The 16,517-nt window shown below is 40.8% G+C and overlaps 1 protein-coding gene across 1 annotated transcript; it reads right to left on the bottom strand.

Moving 5' to 3' along the window:
• Positions 1–2,352: 2,352 nt before the first annotated feature.
• dedd (death effector domain containing) lies at positions 2,353–14,807 on the bottom strand. Its single transcript, XM_034696208.1, has 5 exons — positions 14,466–14,807; positions 11,718–12,357; positions 9,283–9,387; positions 9,056–9,193; positions 2,353–6,549 (listed from the first exon to the last, which is right to left on the bottom strand). Exons 2-5 carry the CDS (start codon positions 12,280–12,282, stop codon positions 6,143–6,145), a joined length of 1,215 nt encoding a protein of 404 aa, XP_034552099.1. The 5' UTR covers positions 12,283–12,357; positions 14,466–14,807; the 3' UTR covers positions 2,353–6,142.
• Positions 14,808–16,517: the final 1,710 nt, after the last annotated feature.

The raw sequence follows: 16,517 nt of genomic DNA, 5'->3' as shown, positions 1-16,517 counted from the left end.
ATCATATTAAAATCAATATTTATGTCAGCTTGTTTATGTCTTCAGTTGGTAGCTGAGTAATAAAAGGTGTAATGTATAGCAAATAGATACGATTGTGCAAATTAGAATCCAGACAGCGTGAGCAAGACCTGGACGCAAAGCCACCAATTAACTATACATTATTTCTTATAGAAATGGCAACAAAACATAATCAGGCTACGGAGTAGAGAAAGGGATGCATATCAAAAGAGTGGTTTGAATGTCAGCCATAGTAATAAGGCCACATGATACAACTCTTAACAGAAACTGAAAAGTAGTAACATTAGATGTCGTTCGTCCTGAAGGTGCAGGCATGATTTCCCTCTGTGGCCTTTGCTGCCATTTTAAGGGATGGTTGAGTTTTTTTCGTCTTCCTGCATAAACTACTGTAGACCCAATTTCTCAAACATTGATTTCGGTCTCTTAAGCAGTGAGAAGCGAAAGTGATGAGGTCATGTATTAAATTGTAGCTACGTCTGGTTTATTACTGTTAGTTAGCTTAGTGAATGTCCCTGATTTTTTCCTGGTGTGTTCCAAGCAGCAACCTCCGGCTGCGAGAATTGAAGCCAATGCGGAAGTGTTCAAAATTGCAGTTTCTCAAATGTCCACTTGAGGTTGGCTCCGGATGTACCGGAAACCACATACACACCAATTCAAAAAAGACGATCTTTACAGCAAAAATAAACATATTACAGCCTGGTACAAAAAAACCAAGTGTAGTCTGGATAGCTCATTTCTTGATCGGCACAAACAGTACGAGGGGTGAAATTTGTCATAACGCGGCAATTTTCGAAGACATTAAAATTACGAGGCACAGCTGACTTGAAGGACAGGCGGGCACACTGTAGCTGTTGGCGAGGAGGCTCAAAGCCCGCCTCTTTACCTCACACTAGCTCGACAGAAGTTAGGTTGAGTTCAGCATTTCAAATATGGCTCCCGCCGACGTTTGGCTTCAAAACAGCGCTTCAGAAACAGATGGGTGACGTCATGGAAATCACATCCATTATTTATAGAGTCTATGGTGTATTCTCACATTCGCTCACCTCGACTTCTTGCAGAAATTTTAACGAGATTCTGGGGGCAAAAGTCCAGCCAAATAAGGGCCCATGGTTTTTTTTTTCACAAAGATTTCGGGAGTTTCGTGCATGTGAGAATACAACTTTTGGATGCAAGTAGTTGGGGCAAGCTCCATCCAACAATAACTGTTAGACAAGGCAATAACAATGTTGTTGTTGTTTCTTATGAATTTTTCCCAAGTCCTCTAGGGGTGAGTATTGGCAAGAACCTCACGAAACGATACGCATCACGATACGATAGTATCACGATAGTATCACGATATATCACAATATTGTGATATATTGCGATATTCTACAGTTAACTGAGAAAAAAATAGAGAAGGTGTATATGTAAATCACACAATATTACTCAAAATTGAAAGGACAAATTAAGTCAAAACTATTTGATTGAAAACAACTTTTCCACTTTATCGTTTTTGAAATACTGAAGTCGTATTTTAGTTCCAACTCGGCTAAAATATGAATTTTAATTTTTTACAAAAAATCGATATCAAGAGTTGAAATATCGATACTATATCGGAGGTCAAAGTATCGCGATATATTGCTGTATCGATATTTTTTCCAACCTCTAATGTCCTCCTATTGCATGCCTGTCTAATAGTGACACAACCATCCACAGAAAGTTTGAGGGGTGGCATGCTGAAAAACTGTCTCAAGATAATGAAAGAAAAAGACTGGAGAAGAAAATGTGCAGCTTTTTCATCATCTCATCAGACGAGTGCATCAACTCCTGAGAGCCCACCAAGAACAATCTAGAGCTTTTCTTTTTAAACCAGAGAACAGTTCTACCAACAGTTTTGTCATGTGACATAAAAAAAAATTCGGACTGGGACTTCAACAAAACCCATCCATTTCATTTATTGACAGTCCTACTCGTTTGTTTCCTGAAAGAAATGCAAAATTTGAAGTAAGAAAACCTGACATCCAGTAAAATTATTTACAAAAATGTTAGCACTGTGAGTTTCTAGAACATTTCTGGAGATCAGAACAGGTTACATGCAGTTTTGCTCAAGAGACAGCCGCATTTAAACACTAACATAACATACAATCAACAGAACATACACCAACCTATATAATAGATACTAACTCGCAACCTTTACATGAGATTTCACTGTGTGAAATATTAACTGTAGGCCGTCTGGATATAATTCACAGTAATTATGGCCTGTGGAGTTTGATTCGTGTGTTCTGATGAGCTCGAGGACGACGGGCAGCAGAGAGAGGACAGGGCTGTGTTAGCAGGAAGGATACATGTGGGTAAAAACATACACTGAACTTTTATTGGGGTACACAGATTACTTTATGTCAACCATTTGGCTATGTGCACGGAGAAACAGAAAAATGAAGGAAAGATGTCAAACATTAGATTTAGAGAGAGTTGCATTTGAAATGACAGTTCTTACTAAAAATGACATTCAGCTTCTTCTCTACTTCTTTTACAGAGTCTAAATAATCTCATCACAAAACAGCATTATGCTAATACTTTGATATATTATCATGGATATTAAAACATTTCCAAACAGAGGTACTCTGAGTTTGCATTGAATCAGAATCAGTTCTTGTATATCAGGTTTACATTTCTTTTTTTAAGAGACTTTAAAGTGTGCGCCCCCCTGACAGATGTGTCCACTCTTGTCCGGGATCCCAAAGAAATGTGTTCACATCATACGATTAAAGAACAGAGGAGTTAAATCACAGTATTAAGTGCCTGTGCCTGAAGGAGGCGGGTAGGAGTCAAACTGATCGAGACAAGAAAGAAACTGTCATTTTGCTTAGAGTTATTGATCCTGCTTGAACAAATCTCCTTTTTTATGCATGTTACATGAATACCAACCAAAATATCTGTCCTTCTAAATATGGAAAACCAAACGTCACAGTGTCTGCGGATGCTCGCACAGCTCAGTTCACTTCTTCACCACCTCCAGCTACTGAGTAACCACTTTAATGACCTGTAGGATTTCTCTGAATGGAAACAAAGCAAGCTTATGAACCTGAAACAAACTGTGATTCAAGTTTCATCACACGGGCTGAAAAGAAAACCAAGGGTCTGCATAATGACGCAGATTTCTACAAAGGGACAGTGTTGGAGATTTCTTGCTCAAACTGAGATAATTAAAATGAGCTAATGTGCATTTCAGGTAATCTCATCCTTGGTGCACGCTCACACTGACGTCATCAACAGGATTCACTCTGCTTTGGTCTCAACACCTTCGGGGAGAGGAGGTCAGGGTGGACAAGGAGGTGTTTGTTTCGTGCCACAGACTTAAATCAGATTTTTCAGACAGATAACGCAAGTTTCTGTGTTTGGGTTTTCTACAAAGCAAGAATTGGAAGTGTGTTATCACGTCATTCCCTATCCGGACAAAACCAACAAACTGTTTTCACACCACAATCCGCCTCTCTCGAATAAAAACATCTGAAAAGTTCAGTCTGCATGAAAAAATCAGACATCACAGAGTAGTGATGCACTGAGCTGAGTTACCGGTGTGGAAGCATATCACTGTACTTTACCCTCGCTGTAGAATACTTGATTAATTAGTTATCAATACGGGCCTGCAAAGGACCACACAACAGAAAGCACAGGTAACTTTACAGTGTGATTTTAGACATTTGTGTGAATCATTTCTGGAGCTTGACACTTTCATCGTAATTTGAAATAGAAAAAACTGTGCTGGATTAATGTGTAGCAGCCTTAAAATGAATGATTTCCAGATATCACAGCTTATTGTTTATGAAATATGAAGTCAGCAGAGTTTTCACACTGCTAATCCTTCTCTTACTGTGAGCTCTCTAACTACCTGTCCAACAATCTCTGAGATTCAGGGCTCTTCAGAGGGACTTCCAAAAGGTCACTGAGAAAATCTAACGATGGGGCAAAACCAGAGCTACCATCAGTGATACTGTCAACATGTCTGTCACAGTGTTTGTTTGGTTAACGTCACAGGCTGTACAAGTGGCTTCCCCTGACTTGAAACATCATTATTGTTTAAAGGTGACATATTATGCTCTTTTTCATCAATATATATTGGTCTAAGAGGTCCCCAAAACATGTCTTTGAAGTTTATGCTCTAAAAAAACATTTTGAAATCAGGTTTTGGCATGCCTGTAAACCCCTCTTTTTCAGCCCTGCTCAGAACAGGCTGTTTTCTGTTTCTGTGCCTTTAAATGAGAATGAGCTCTCTGACCACGCCCCCTCAGGAAGTGGATGTGGCCTCAGCTGTCCAGCACTTTGATCTAATGTTTACATGTTGGCTGAATATACACGGCTGCTCACAGACCCGCGTTACTTCAACCCTCTGAAACTGATCCAGAATCTGATCCTGATGGAGAGGCGCCTGCAGCAGGACCTTTCTGAACGATCAGTCACAGATTTAGAGTTTCTTGTTGTTTTATTTGTCAGTATGTCGACGTGTGTCTTGGTACACAGCTATGAACACATAGCTATGTGGCTATGCTAACTAGCGCTAGCACTTTTCCATGATAAATAAAAATCATCCACTAGATCTTCAAATCTGCAGACGTGGGGAGTAAAACCGACCTTTGGGTTTATTAAGACAGCCTACAACTAGCATGCCTCCCTCCTAAGCTCCTTGTTAGCACACGTGTGTGCAGGGAATGAAAAACGGAGGAGGAGTTGAGTTGTATTTTATACAGTCTATGGGCTGAACAAGTTCCGAGCTCTGACTTCCGTGACAGACCGGATGTCGTTGTGACGTATGAAAAACAGTGAAAACTGAAACGGCTCGTTTCAGCACACATTTACAGAAAGGTGGAGAAATCAAAACAGGGGCAGAATGGATTTTTTTCGTTCTCGGGGGGGCTTGTAGACATGCCAGGGAAACATATTTCAGGTAGAGAACCATTAAAAAGTTGATTTTGCATGATATGTCACCTTTAAGCTCTGCCTGCAGTTTGAGATTGAACGTGCTGTGTTCCTAACTATTATGCTTGATGCTGATTCAATCAATCAAGGCTGGAAAAGGCGCTCCAATTTTCGTCAGTTACTGGGAGGCGAGACATTTCCACAGAGGAGATGTGAGGATTAAACATGGGACTTCAGAAGCCCTGTGAACTGTCTTTATTCATCTTCGGTCTCTTACTTGAGCACAATAGAAATGACTACACACACACACACGAGCTGTGATTTTCAACCTGCTTTTGATTTTGTTGCTTCGTTTGTTGATTTGAAATCTTTAAAGGGGATACATCTTCACAATGAGGTCTGGACAGAGCATTAAAAACACCAGCGAGCGACACATTCAAAGGTTGAGTGAAGTTTGAAACGTTGTGACGTGGGCAGCGACTGGACGATTTTTAAAGGAGGCTAGAATCACATCTGCTGCTAAAAAGACGTTTGGTAAAACGATGAACGTGGTAAAACAAAGTGAACATCAAATGATCTCAAAGTGACGACGTGTGAGCCGATAAAAATGCTCTGAAAGGTTTCAACTCTGCAGAAGAGAACGTTCTGCAAAGGAGGGAGAATAAGCTGAGATAGAAAACAAGTTTAAATCAAAGACAGTCTTTTCCTTTCCATAACATACAGAACACTCTCATTGGATCAATCCAATCAATCTCAAGTACCTGGAAAAGATGAACCAGTTTGGCAATAAAGTACGACTCCCACTGGGAGTAACAGAGCGTTAAGCGCCTTTCCTGCGTCCAAATGACTTGAAACAGGGTGAAGAGTTTCATCGGAGTTAACGTGTTTCAATGAGCTTACATACATGGAACAAGAAATTAAATTCAATACAAGCATGAGTCAGGATTCTCCTCCTTGAAGAAAACAGTTTAACATTCAGAATAATGTCAACCTGTTGATGCATCTCCTGCTTCTCTTTGCTAACACCGCTCCCGATCACCTCACATGCTACTCTTCAGGGTGCCCGGAGGTTTCCTACGACTGCAGTTCTCAAAGAGTCAACACGGTGGCTTTAAGTTCTTTTAGTTCCATTCAGGCACACTGTTCAGGCACCTCAAACAACACGTCCATGTCACACTCTGTTCTCTATCAGGAGGCACAGCAGCTGCACGCTCACAGCTGGAGTCTAAGATCCAGAGTCTTTGCTCCCTCCTGGTGGGCCGCCTCCACTCGTGACCAAATTACGGAGCAGTTTGCGCCGCCCGGCCTGGTAGTCCTCCTCGTCTACGTTAACCAACAGTTTAATAGCTTCGTGGCCCACGGCCTGTTTTAAGGAATCTGTGATGAAGACTCCTTTGAGAGCCTCTAACAAAGATCCGTTAATGTAGTCCCTCCAGAAGGCATCCAGGTAGGTGAGCTCGGAGAACTTGATGTCACAGATGATGGAGCCCAAGTCTCGGGATTTGAGGATAGTGTTTGCCTGGTTGAAGCGCTCAAACTGTCGCTCCACCGCCTCCTGTTTGTTGGAGAAGACATTCCCCTGAAGTGCAGACTCGTGCTGGCAGTACTCAGCACGAACTCGGAGGCGGATATCTGGAAAGTTAAACACATCGACTGAGTGTAAATTCAAAAGTTAGGCTTGAACAAGTTGACCTACAAGCAATACCAAACCTTTAAATCAGAGAAAATCTTTATTTAAAGAAACCCTGTATCTGAAGGGAGGACCAGATCTTGGTTTGTTAAGTGTTCTGGCTACCATATGTAGTCTGAGTGTAATCGTGATGGCTGTGTGCAGGATGACAGTAAGTGTGGAGATGAAAAAGGAAGAACAACATAAACCCTAATGCAATCCAGGAAGTCATCAGTGGTAATCTAACAAAGATTAATCTTTAAATAATGCTTGAAATCAGATTAAATGCAGTTTATAATCTGCCTTAGAGGTTTTTTCAATACTACAAATTCATCCTCTCATCTAAAGCTAAAGACTTTAAGCTAGGGATGTTGACAATTAATAGAGTATTGATTAACTGATCGTGAAGAACTTACTGGAACATACATTTTTGTTTTTAATTTTCTATCACCTAGAAAAAACATCATGTGGTAGATCTTTGGAAATGTTAACGATCAATTATCGATTAATCAATAAAAAAACATTGAGTTTTCTTATGTCAAATACAACGCAAAATACGTTGTTTTACCCCTAAATTATATCTTCCACAGCAACAAAATGCATATAACTAACGGTCTTGACTGTACAACATGTGTTAACACGCTGAACATCAACGATCAGGCTCATAAAAATAATCTCCGCGGACATAGTCTTATAAAGTGAAGGCTCGTTTGCTAATAGTGGTTTTGCTGCAACAAGAGAACTGAACAGAAAAGTACTTCAGACTCACAGTGTTCAGTTTTCTGTCTACTTTGAGAAACAACATGTGTACGTGGTCAGTTGTCAGCCACGAGCGCAACCGGGTCATAATCAGTCCAGCGGCAATAAAAAGCCCAGACGGCTCTGATGTTGCTGCTCTGCAAAAAAACTGACTAGCAATTCCCAACGGTCTGTTGGGTTTGTATCCAAAGGTGGGGAACTGTCCTGTTTAAAGTTGTCAACCTTCGTGTCTGTGTTGTTGTTGTCAGCAGTAAAAAGTGCTCGTGGAGACCTGACGCACAGCCGCAGCCGCAGCCGCAGCCGCCAGCTGAGCGTCTCCGCTCTGCGCAACACCTTTAACAGCTGATTCACATCTAAACATGCTTTGGACATAAAACAGCTATATGATCTGTAGCTCTGCAATACAATGTGCTGCTGTAGAAAATATGATTAAGGGAAAAGAAACGCATTTGGTCTTGTTTTTGTCATAGAAAACACCTACCTTTGTTGTAATGATTTATCGATAATTGATTGTTAAGATTTCCAATGATCGATCACGGAGCATACTTCATATTTGCATCCCTACTCTAATCAAAATTATTACGCGGCTTTCTTCCTGATCTTCCTGTTGTGTAAGTTGATTCTGATTGGTCAAAACTGCTTGACATTCCCTTGACAACGGTTATCAACTTTCACTGACATGAGCAGCGCCAGAGGCAAACTGATCACACGTCATGTCAAATCAATCCATGGAAAAGAGTTCCGGCACATTTAGTTTCTGCTTGTTGACACCACAGACCGTAAGGTGAGGGGAAACAGTTGGCTTCTGTTATCTTTAAAGCTATGTGGTTAAAACGTCAGTTTTGGTTAGCATGCTAAATCAGCAGGCTATGGACATTTTCATATTGGATCCTGTTCAGCAATATTAGCAATGAGTGGAGCAGGGGAGTGAAACTTTGAGTTAGCGGTCTCTACAAAGAAACTTATACCATGAGTGGTGGTGATGATAGCAGCAGGGTTCAAAGTTGTGACATTTGCCTCATTTATTTTTAAAGTTGTGTGAACCGCAGAGCTCAGAGAAGGAGAGCTGAATGAGGACAGTTTCATGTTAAATCCACCGAAACAGGCAGATAAGAATCCATCACCATGGAACGCTAACTCTTGAGGAATCACTGGGACAATTTTTTCGAAACTGAAATAAATCATTTTAAATCAACAAAATAATATTTTTCCCAAGTGTTTATATTTTAGATGGATAATAAGGGGGATAATGTATGATTAGCAGGTAGTTATGCAAAATAGAAGCTAGTCTCACCCTGTCGGGATTCTATTTCCCATAAATACCTGCTAACCATACATTATCCCTAACGTAATGTGCAGAAACTCTTGACAAGAAGTCTTCTTTTGTCAATTAATGATGACTCTGGAAGCTCTGAAAAGTTGGCCATCACTCCCAAAAGCTGCATCGTTGAAAGGCAAGAGCCCATGAGTTCTGAGCTTATGTAGGACATTCTGACACCCGATCATGTCAGAGGAAGGGCTGTTTAAGTAATAACTGTGTGTAAGAGGTCTCCAGCTGTCTGCAAAACAACACGAATGTTGAATGTTGTTAATCTGGAACTATCACTGAGTCCTGAATGTGTCCTTGCATTCCTCTAAACCATTGTGGCTTTTGTTCTTCTGTAGACGTGACAGAAAGCCTTCCCCGCTTTGTGATGTGTTTGTTTTTACCACATGTTTGCTTCTCTCTGCAGTCTGCGGAGGAGTGACTTCTCCTCCGTTTGCGGTTCTGTGCAGGGGGAGTCGGCTTTGTTCTGGGAGGGCCGACGTGGGGTCCAGAGGGGGAGCAGCAAATGACCGGCTGAGGACCTGCAGAGCGACATAAGATGTTAATGATGTTTCTCTGTCACAGTGACTTCTAAAGACTCTGCACTGACAATACGTATTACTCCACCCACCTGATCTTCTGTGAGGCACAGAGTCCTTGCTCTGCACTGATCCTCGGGGGGAAATGTAGCGCACTGATGTCTCTTCCAGGTATTTGTCGACGGGGTCCGGGCACACTGGAACAACAGATGATTTCTGGGGTTAATTTTTAAAATGCAATGCTCACGGTATCACCAAAACTGGATGGAAACATCACACAGAACGCAGAGATAACACCGCAGCAGTGCCAGAGTCGACCGACATGAAGCACCACCGAGGGTTTGCACAAGCTAACATGTTACTGTGTGTGTTCACTTACTGTATATTAACTCTTTCATCCTCAGCTTTTGCAGCCTATCGCCTATTTTATTCTATTATAACAGAGACCACTCATCACATGTCGGCTGTAAATATCATCATATTTGCTTTATATTGATCCCAGCGTGTGTTTTCACTTTGCATTATGGTGCTGCAGAAGCACGAGAGCTTAACACACACTCAGATGTGCGCACACACACACACACGGACACACACAGACACACACGGACACACAAACACAAGGCTGTTCCGCCCTCCCTGCTCCATTGCTCCACAGTGATGTTGTCTCACTCCTGTAACGCCTCTGAGGGACGACTTGGTCCCACCATCAGGCCTCTGTGACGTTCATACTGTAGGAGGAGCTTTACAGGGGTACGAATATCACACCTTGAACTGCAGTATGAACTGGACTAAAGGCTGTGAGGACACAAACCCCAAAGACACACTCCGTGACAGTGGGTGGGAGTGGTATCTCAATTTATTCTCCGGTTTGAGGCGACCAGAAGAAGTAGTCTGATGATCATGCCTGTGTTGTTAAGGTCAAACTTTAAAACACAATGCTGCCAAATCAGCTGGTAGGGTTAATAACGATACAAAATGCAATATAGTTCAACATTACTTCTTAAAACTGGCCATTATCAGGCTAACTTAGACCAATCGCACTCCATATAGCCATCTGAATATGTCTTTAGACTCTCAGCATACGGGCCTGCTCGTTGTACAGAAAATCTCTAAAAATACTACGGAAGGTCAGGCTTTCAGTTATCAGGCACCTCTCCTTTGGAATCTTCTACCAGTCAGGGTCCCGGAGGAAGACACCCTCTCTACTTTTAAGAGTAGGCTTCAAAGTTTCCTTTTCGATAAAGCTTATAGTTAGAGCTGGCTCAGGCTTGGACCAGCTCTTAGTTATGCTGCTATAGGTTTAGACTGCTATAGGATTAGACTGCCAGGAGAACTGACACACTAAGATCCTGTCTTTTCCTCTCTGTCCTCTCTCTGTCCATTACTTACTTTAACTCTTCATGTCCCATTAAAGTTACTAACCATAGACCTTTCTGGAGTCTCTGAGCCCCCTTGTCTCGTAGGTTCCTCTGGATCTCTGCCATAGACGGCCTGCTGCTGTGGATGTGCCAGACTCCAGCTGCTACTACTATTCGTCTCATCACTATCATCTCTCTATCTCCTATTCTCCTCTATCCCTCTCTCCAACTCGGTCTCATCAGATGGTTTCTGTCTGTTAAAGGAAGTTTATCCTTGCCACTGTAACTTGCTAAATGCTACAAAGTGCTCTGCTTATGGTGGATTAAGATGAGATCAGACTGAGTCCTGTTTGTAAGATGGGACTGGATCTTATATGTCTTGATGTTGGGTCTTTGTTAATAATATAAGTCTCTTCAGATAACATTTTTTCTCATTTAGAGCTATTTAAAGAAAAATGTATTGATTGATTGATTTCATAGAGCATCTAATGTAGAGAAAGCAACGCTTGGAGTCCTTTCTCAGGGTTGTATATGCCCTGCAGAGCATGATTCATCTCCAAAGTTCACAAGTCTTTCAGCGCTCTCTGCAGTACAAGTAGCACAGCACCACAATTTAACACAGGGTGAATTTTGGGCAGTACTGTGTATGACTTTTTGACATTATAATAAATATTCTCTCATGTAGATAAATGTTCAAGAAAGTTGAATTATGTGAACGTTTCAAAGTCCTAATGTTTACAGACAGGATAATTTTTTATACATAGAAAAGATCAACTTTCATTGTGCTCAAAAGAAACAAAAATCTTGTGTTGTATCTACAATGGAAACTACTATAACCATTATAAACAGCTTTATTGATGTAGAAGTGTTTAGAGATATTTTTGATGTACATATCACATTAGACAAATGTTCATGATAGACATTTGTATATTCTGGGTGTCTTGTTATGCGTATTGTGATCTGTGATTCATGTTGGCATAAATAATTCTCATTCAGGACCTCAAATTAAACAAGCTGCAGACATTTTTCCAAGCCATGCCCCTTAAAATAAAAAGGTAGGCTCTGCTTTTTCAACTTTAGTGACTATAAAACATTTTGATCAAGCTGCTAGTTCTTAAAAATGTACGTAAAGCTAGGTGCTGACGTAGAGGTGACCTTCCTGTACTCACCAGCCTGCCGTTTCCTGAGGGTGACATAAGGCAAAAGGTCGTGGCGGGTGATAATCCGTAGAAGCTGAAGAACATGTCTGAAATTGGTCTCGTCACAGCGACCCTGGCGCTCTAGAGCCAGCAGGAAATCTCTCCCACTCCTGATGCCGCCGCGTTCATACTCGTCAATCACGTCCACAAACAGGAACGACAGTACTCTGACATCCCGGTGCGTTAGCTGGGCTCCAACTATGTCAAACATTCGGTGGAGTGAGTACAGACCATGGGAGTTGTCCACTGCCTCCTCGGGCCACGGCTCGAAGCCGCCATCTCTCCTGGCCGAGCTGGAGTTTGCACGGGTTGCAGAAACATTCCTATTGGCCGCCTCCCCGCCGGTCGCTGCCACACCGGAGCAGCCTGGTCTGCCGGTTAAAGCTCTGTGGTCCACCGGCCCAGCGGTCGCGCCACTCTGACTCGAGTCCAGCTGATTCGCTTGGAGGTGGGGCCGGGCCTGATGAGCGGAGGAGTTCTGGGCTAGCTGAGGAGGAATGACAGCATTGGGGATGTGTGGCTGCTGTGATGTCATCTCAGGGCCCGATGGTGATGAGGGATGCTCTGATCCCTGCAACCACGTCTGTCTGCGTCTGCTGCTGCGGATGAGCTGAGCACAGAGAGGGAGAGGATCACAGATGATTATCTTAACTATCTTAAACCAAGCTGAACATCATTCAACCATCATCGATAAAACATAAGCGAGAGAGGGAGAGGGTGCAAGAAATGGGCTGATGAAAAAGTCACTAGCTGTTTGTCAGGTGATTCAGGATTCCTTCAGGAGTTAAGAGAGTGCTCCTCTCCTATTATGATTTATTAAAGAGATATATTAGGATAAAGGATAAAGACGTGTGAATAGTGGCAGTTTAAATCTTTTTATAATGTGAACTTAGTGCAGAAAAATTATTATTTTCATGAATAACTTTATTAACTTAATATAAATGGCACAAAAATACAGAAGACAAGATAAAAAAGATGTTGTATCCCTGATGTAAACTATTGGACATCATCTCACCCCAATCATTTACGTCACTGTCGTAAACTGAGCACACTTTGTGACAGTCTGGGGGCTAACATGTCAGCAGTGTGGGAAAAACTAACACATAAACTAGAACGCCTCAACAGTCCAACAGCCACCTGGCAATAAATGCAATTTGATCGTTTTGCAAAGCGGTAGCACAAAAGCTGCGTTCAATACCACCAATTTGATACGACATCTAAAACCTGAACATGCAACAGAGGGAAAGGCTACTGCACCAAAGCACCAAACTCTGGACTTTAAAAGTAAGGCTAAATATCATTGAGAGAGAGGAAAGGCTGAAAGAATGATGGAGATGATGGTTGAATTCATCACTTTGGACTACCAGCCTCTCTGTGGTAGAAAGCACAGGTTTTTGTCATCTTTTGGAGCTCATGGTTCAACAGTATGTCCTGATGTCTCACCTTACCAGATTAATTGAGTTGAATAGATTTCTAGTCAAGTAAACATGAATTATTATCATTATCAGTATTATTATCATCATTATTATTATTATTGTTATTGTTATACATCTGCTAAAGGAGTTGTGATTTGTTTTAGTGACTGAATATTAAAGTTAAATAGGCTGTGACACCAATCTGAGTAGAATTTAGATTCTACTCTCGAGTTTTCAACCAGCTGGAATAATTTGATTTATTTACTTTGGTTATTTTTATGTTCACACACACACACACAAAAGAAAAAACAGTGTGCAGCTGGAAGTACTGGATCAGGAATTGGCATTGGCAGATACTCAGGAGACAAAAACAGCTGATTGTGTTATCCCTGAAAGAGAGACGATCAGTATACAAAATTAGTCAAAATCAGAATATGTAGGTCAAACTTTTACTAAATGGGTATTCTGCCTTAGCTGTGCATCTCTTTGACATATTTACATATAAAAACAGCTTTAAAAGCCTCTTTAGAAGTAATGTGTTTGATGTGCACACTGTTAATGCTTACACCGTGTGTGTTTGTCAGTCAGCAGCAAGTGAAGGTAGATTTGATATGATATAAATGTTATTACAGAATTAGATGTGCGTGCAGGATGGTTAAAAGTCCAGAAATGCATACAATGATTGAAGCAGTAAAAACACACTCATAACAGACATATGTTGTAATAAGCAAGTCTTAACTTAACACATGCCACGTCCTCACGATGCTACATTTCACAAAATAAACTTCATCATAAAACCATTTGTGACAGCTAATTTAGCGAAGAATAACAAGCAGTATGTAAACACACAGCTCTGCTCTTTAAAACAAAGCTGTTGCCACAGAATGAGCCCACAGGGGGTCGTTTACACTGCTGCTCAAACAAACAAGCACCCCAAAAACATAGAAACAGATCCAGCTGTTGAGCAACACAGATAACAAGCTAACGCTGGGCTAGCTGAGGTTAGCCGGCATGCTAACGTTACAGATGCTGCTCTGGGCTTTAAAACGGGCTGACAAGATGTCAATTTGGGGTTTAAACCCACCAGAACAGCACTGGATCGTGATTCATTTGATGAAATTACCACCTACATACCTGTGACTGTGCTACATGACCGTAGATCTACGCGTGATGAAACACAGATCCTTTTATTAGCGTCTGTGTTGTAACATTAGCTCACTGCTCATCGTTAACATTAGCTTCAGCCTGACTGAAGCCACGTTAAAGCAAACAGAAGTGTGTGATAACAACCCTGTTACATTACCTCCTGTCTTCTTGGATATTGTTGTTAGATCCAACACAATCACTGGTGGTTAGCAGCTAACGCAGGGTTAGCCTCTCAGTGTGTAAAAGCCTCTTTCAGGACAGAAAACTCGGATCCGTTTGATTTGACTCAGCCGGCTGCACGATGACTATAAAACCTTTGTGTTTACAGTCTCCTGGTGTGCAGGCAGACTTATTTGATTCCGGATATATGAGTTCGTTAGAGGGTTTTGGTCCTCAGACAGACATCATGGGAAAAACAAGCAGACTCCGTTCTTCAGCTAAAATGAAAGAACATCCGGGTCAGAGTGCGTCAGACTTCCGTGGGCAACTCAATCCACGGAATGAAAACAGATTCTGGTTTTAAATCCCTGAATAATCAGTTTACCTCTCAGGTGTGGGACCTAGAAAGAAAATATACTTCCTGTTAAATTGTTAAATCTTTCATCAACTCCGGATATCCAGAAATGTGATCTTTAAAAATCTTAATATCTATATTATCATATATAGTAAAATCGTATAATCTTTATTTTACATCTTTATTTTATGAAAACTGATTTTTATTTATTTTATTTTTTCAGTTACAAGAACCATGCATTTTAATTAACATTTCTGTAAACATGCCAGAGTTAGCCAAAAGGCTAGTTTCCATCCGTAGTCCCTTGCCAGATGTTCAAAATAGGCTCCCTAAGAAAAACAAAATCAAACAAAAAAGGATAGGATAAAACAAAAAAAAGAAAAGAAAAGAAAAAAAAAACAGACATTAGAGTACAAATAACACCTTGCAATTAAAAATGACTAAAAATTACATAAATAGATAACACGATAGTCTTTGAGAAAGTGGCCATTGACATAAAATACATGGAGCATGCAAGACAAGCAGGAAGCAGCAATAATGAAATCTTAAGACATACATGAAGCATGCGAGACATGCATAAAGACAAAAAGAAAAAACAAAGCTTTCTCTGCAAACAAGAAGTAGCTTTAGGCTTATAGTAATAAATGTGTTGTATACATATGTGTTCTTATACGTGTATGCACATGCGGATATGTTTTATATTTTTATACTCCATATTTTATACTAGCTCCTTATACGAATTCTGCTGGCAATCACCAGGAAGAATCCCAAGCGCTCTCTCTGTTCTTGTCTAAAAATATTGTATTGTCTGTTTGTCTGTGAAGCTGAAGGCAATTTTCCACATTGTGGACAAATACAAGTTCTAAGTTTAAGTCTAAATGCATCCATGCATGAAGTATGCATTAGCACATTAAGTAGCATTAAACAGGTTTTAATAAAAACATGCAGAAGCATGCAGACACAACAGGACAACCCTTGACAGTGCTGTACACATTTGCATCAGACAGTGAATATCAATCATTAAAGACTTTTGAGAGACTCCAGACAGACCACCAGAGTGCCCTCTTCCTGATCTCCGGGGACTTCAACCATGTATTTTCTACATAGCTTATTTTGTCTTCTGTACATACTTTTACTATCATTATTTTCATTGTATTTGTATTTATATTTTGTTAATTACTTTCTTCTATTAATATTATTTGATATTCTTACTTATTGTGTATAGGAGCAACTGTAATGACTGAATTTTCCCCCGGGATAAATAAAGTGTTTCTGATTCTGATTCTGAAACTAGCGGCACACACAATTCACATGAAGCAATATATAGAACTCAGTGAGTAAGCAACAACAGAAGCACAGAAAGAGTTGAGACGGAGGAGTTTGGTTTGTAATGCATCTTATACTGGTAATATTAAGCCTTTTGTACCTCTGAAGGTCTAAGACAATCGTTCCCAAAGTGGGGGTTGTAAGATGCCTTAAAAAAAAAAATACAATTTTGAATGATCAAAAATTGCATATTTTATCAATTGTTGTAAAAATATAGAAATGTAGCTAAATTTGAGATGAAACCATGCTAATAAAAAACATCAATTTCCAGCTGGGTGTGTCGTTGCACATGCCGTGACCGATGGTCTGTCAATAGGGGGCCAACAGCATGTGCTGGTTCTCAATGGTCTGCCAGTAGTCTTGGGCCTC

Source organism: Notolabrus celidotus, chromosome 11, assembly GCF_009762535.1.
Source record: "Notolabrus celidotus isolate fNotCel1 chromosome 11, fNotCel1.pri, whole genome shotgun sequence".
Lineage (NCBI taxonomy): Eukaryota > Metazoa > Chordata > Actinopteri > Labriformes > Labridae > Notolabrus > Notolabrus celidotus.
The sequence above is the reverse complement of the archived record's forward strand: the minus strand, read 5'-3'. Positions and strand labels throughout refer to the sequence as shown.

Excerpts from the sequence above, each read along its gene's own strand:
- dedd (XM_034696208.1), bottom strand. The coding sequence starts at position 12,282 with ATGACATCACAGCAGCCACACATCCCCAATGCTGTCATTCCTCCTCAG. Across the intron at positions 9,194-9,282 it reads TGTGCCTCACAGAAGATCAG|GTCCTCAGCCGGTCATTTGC; the intron begins GTGGGTGGAGTA and ends GTCGCTCTGCAG. Across the intron at positions 6,550-9,055 it reads CAGAGAGAAGCAAACATGTG|ATATCCGCCTCCGAGTTCGT; the intron begins GTAAAAACAAAC and ends TTAACTTTCCAG.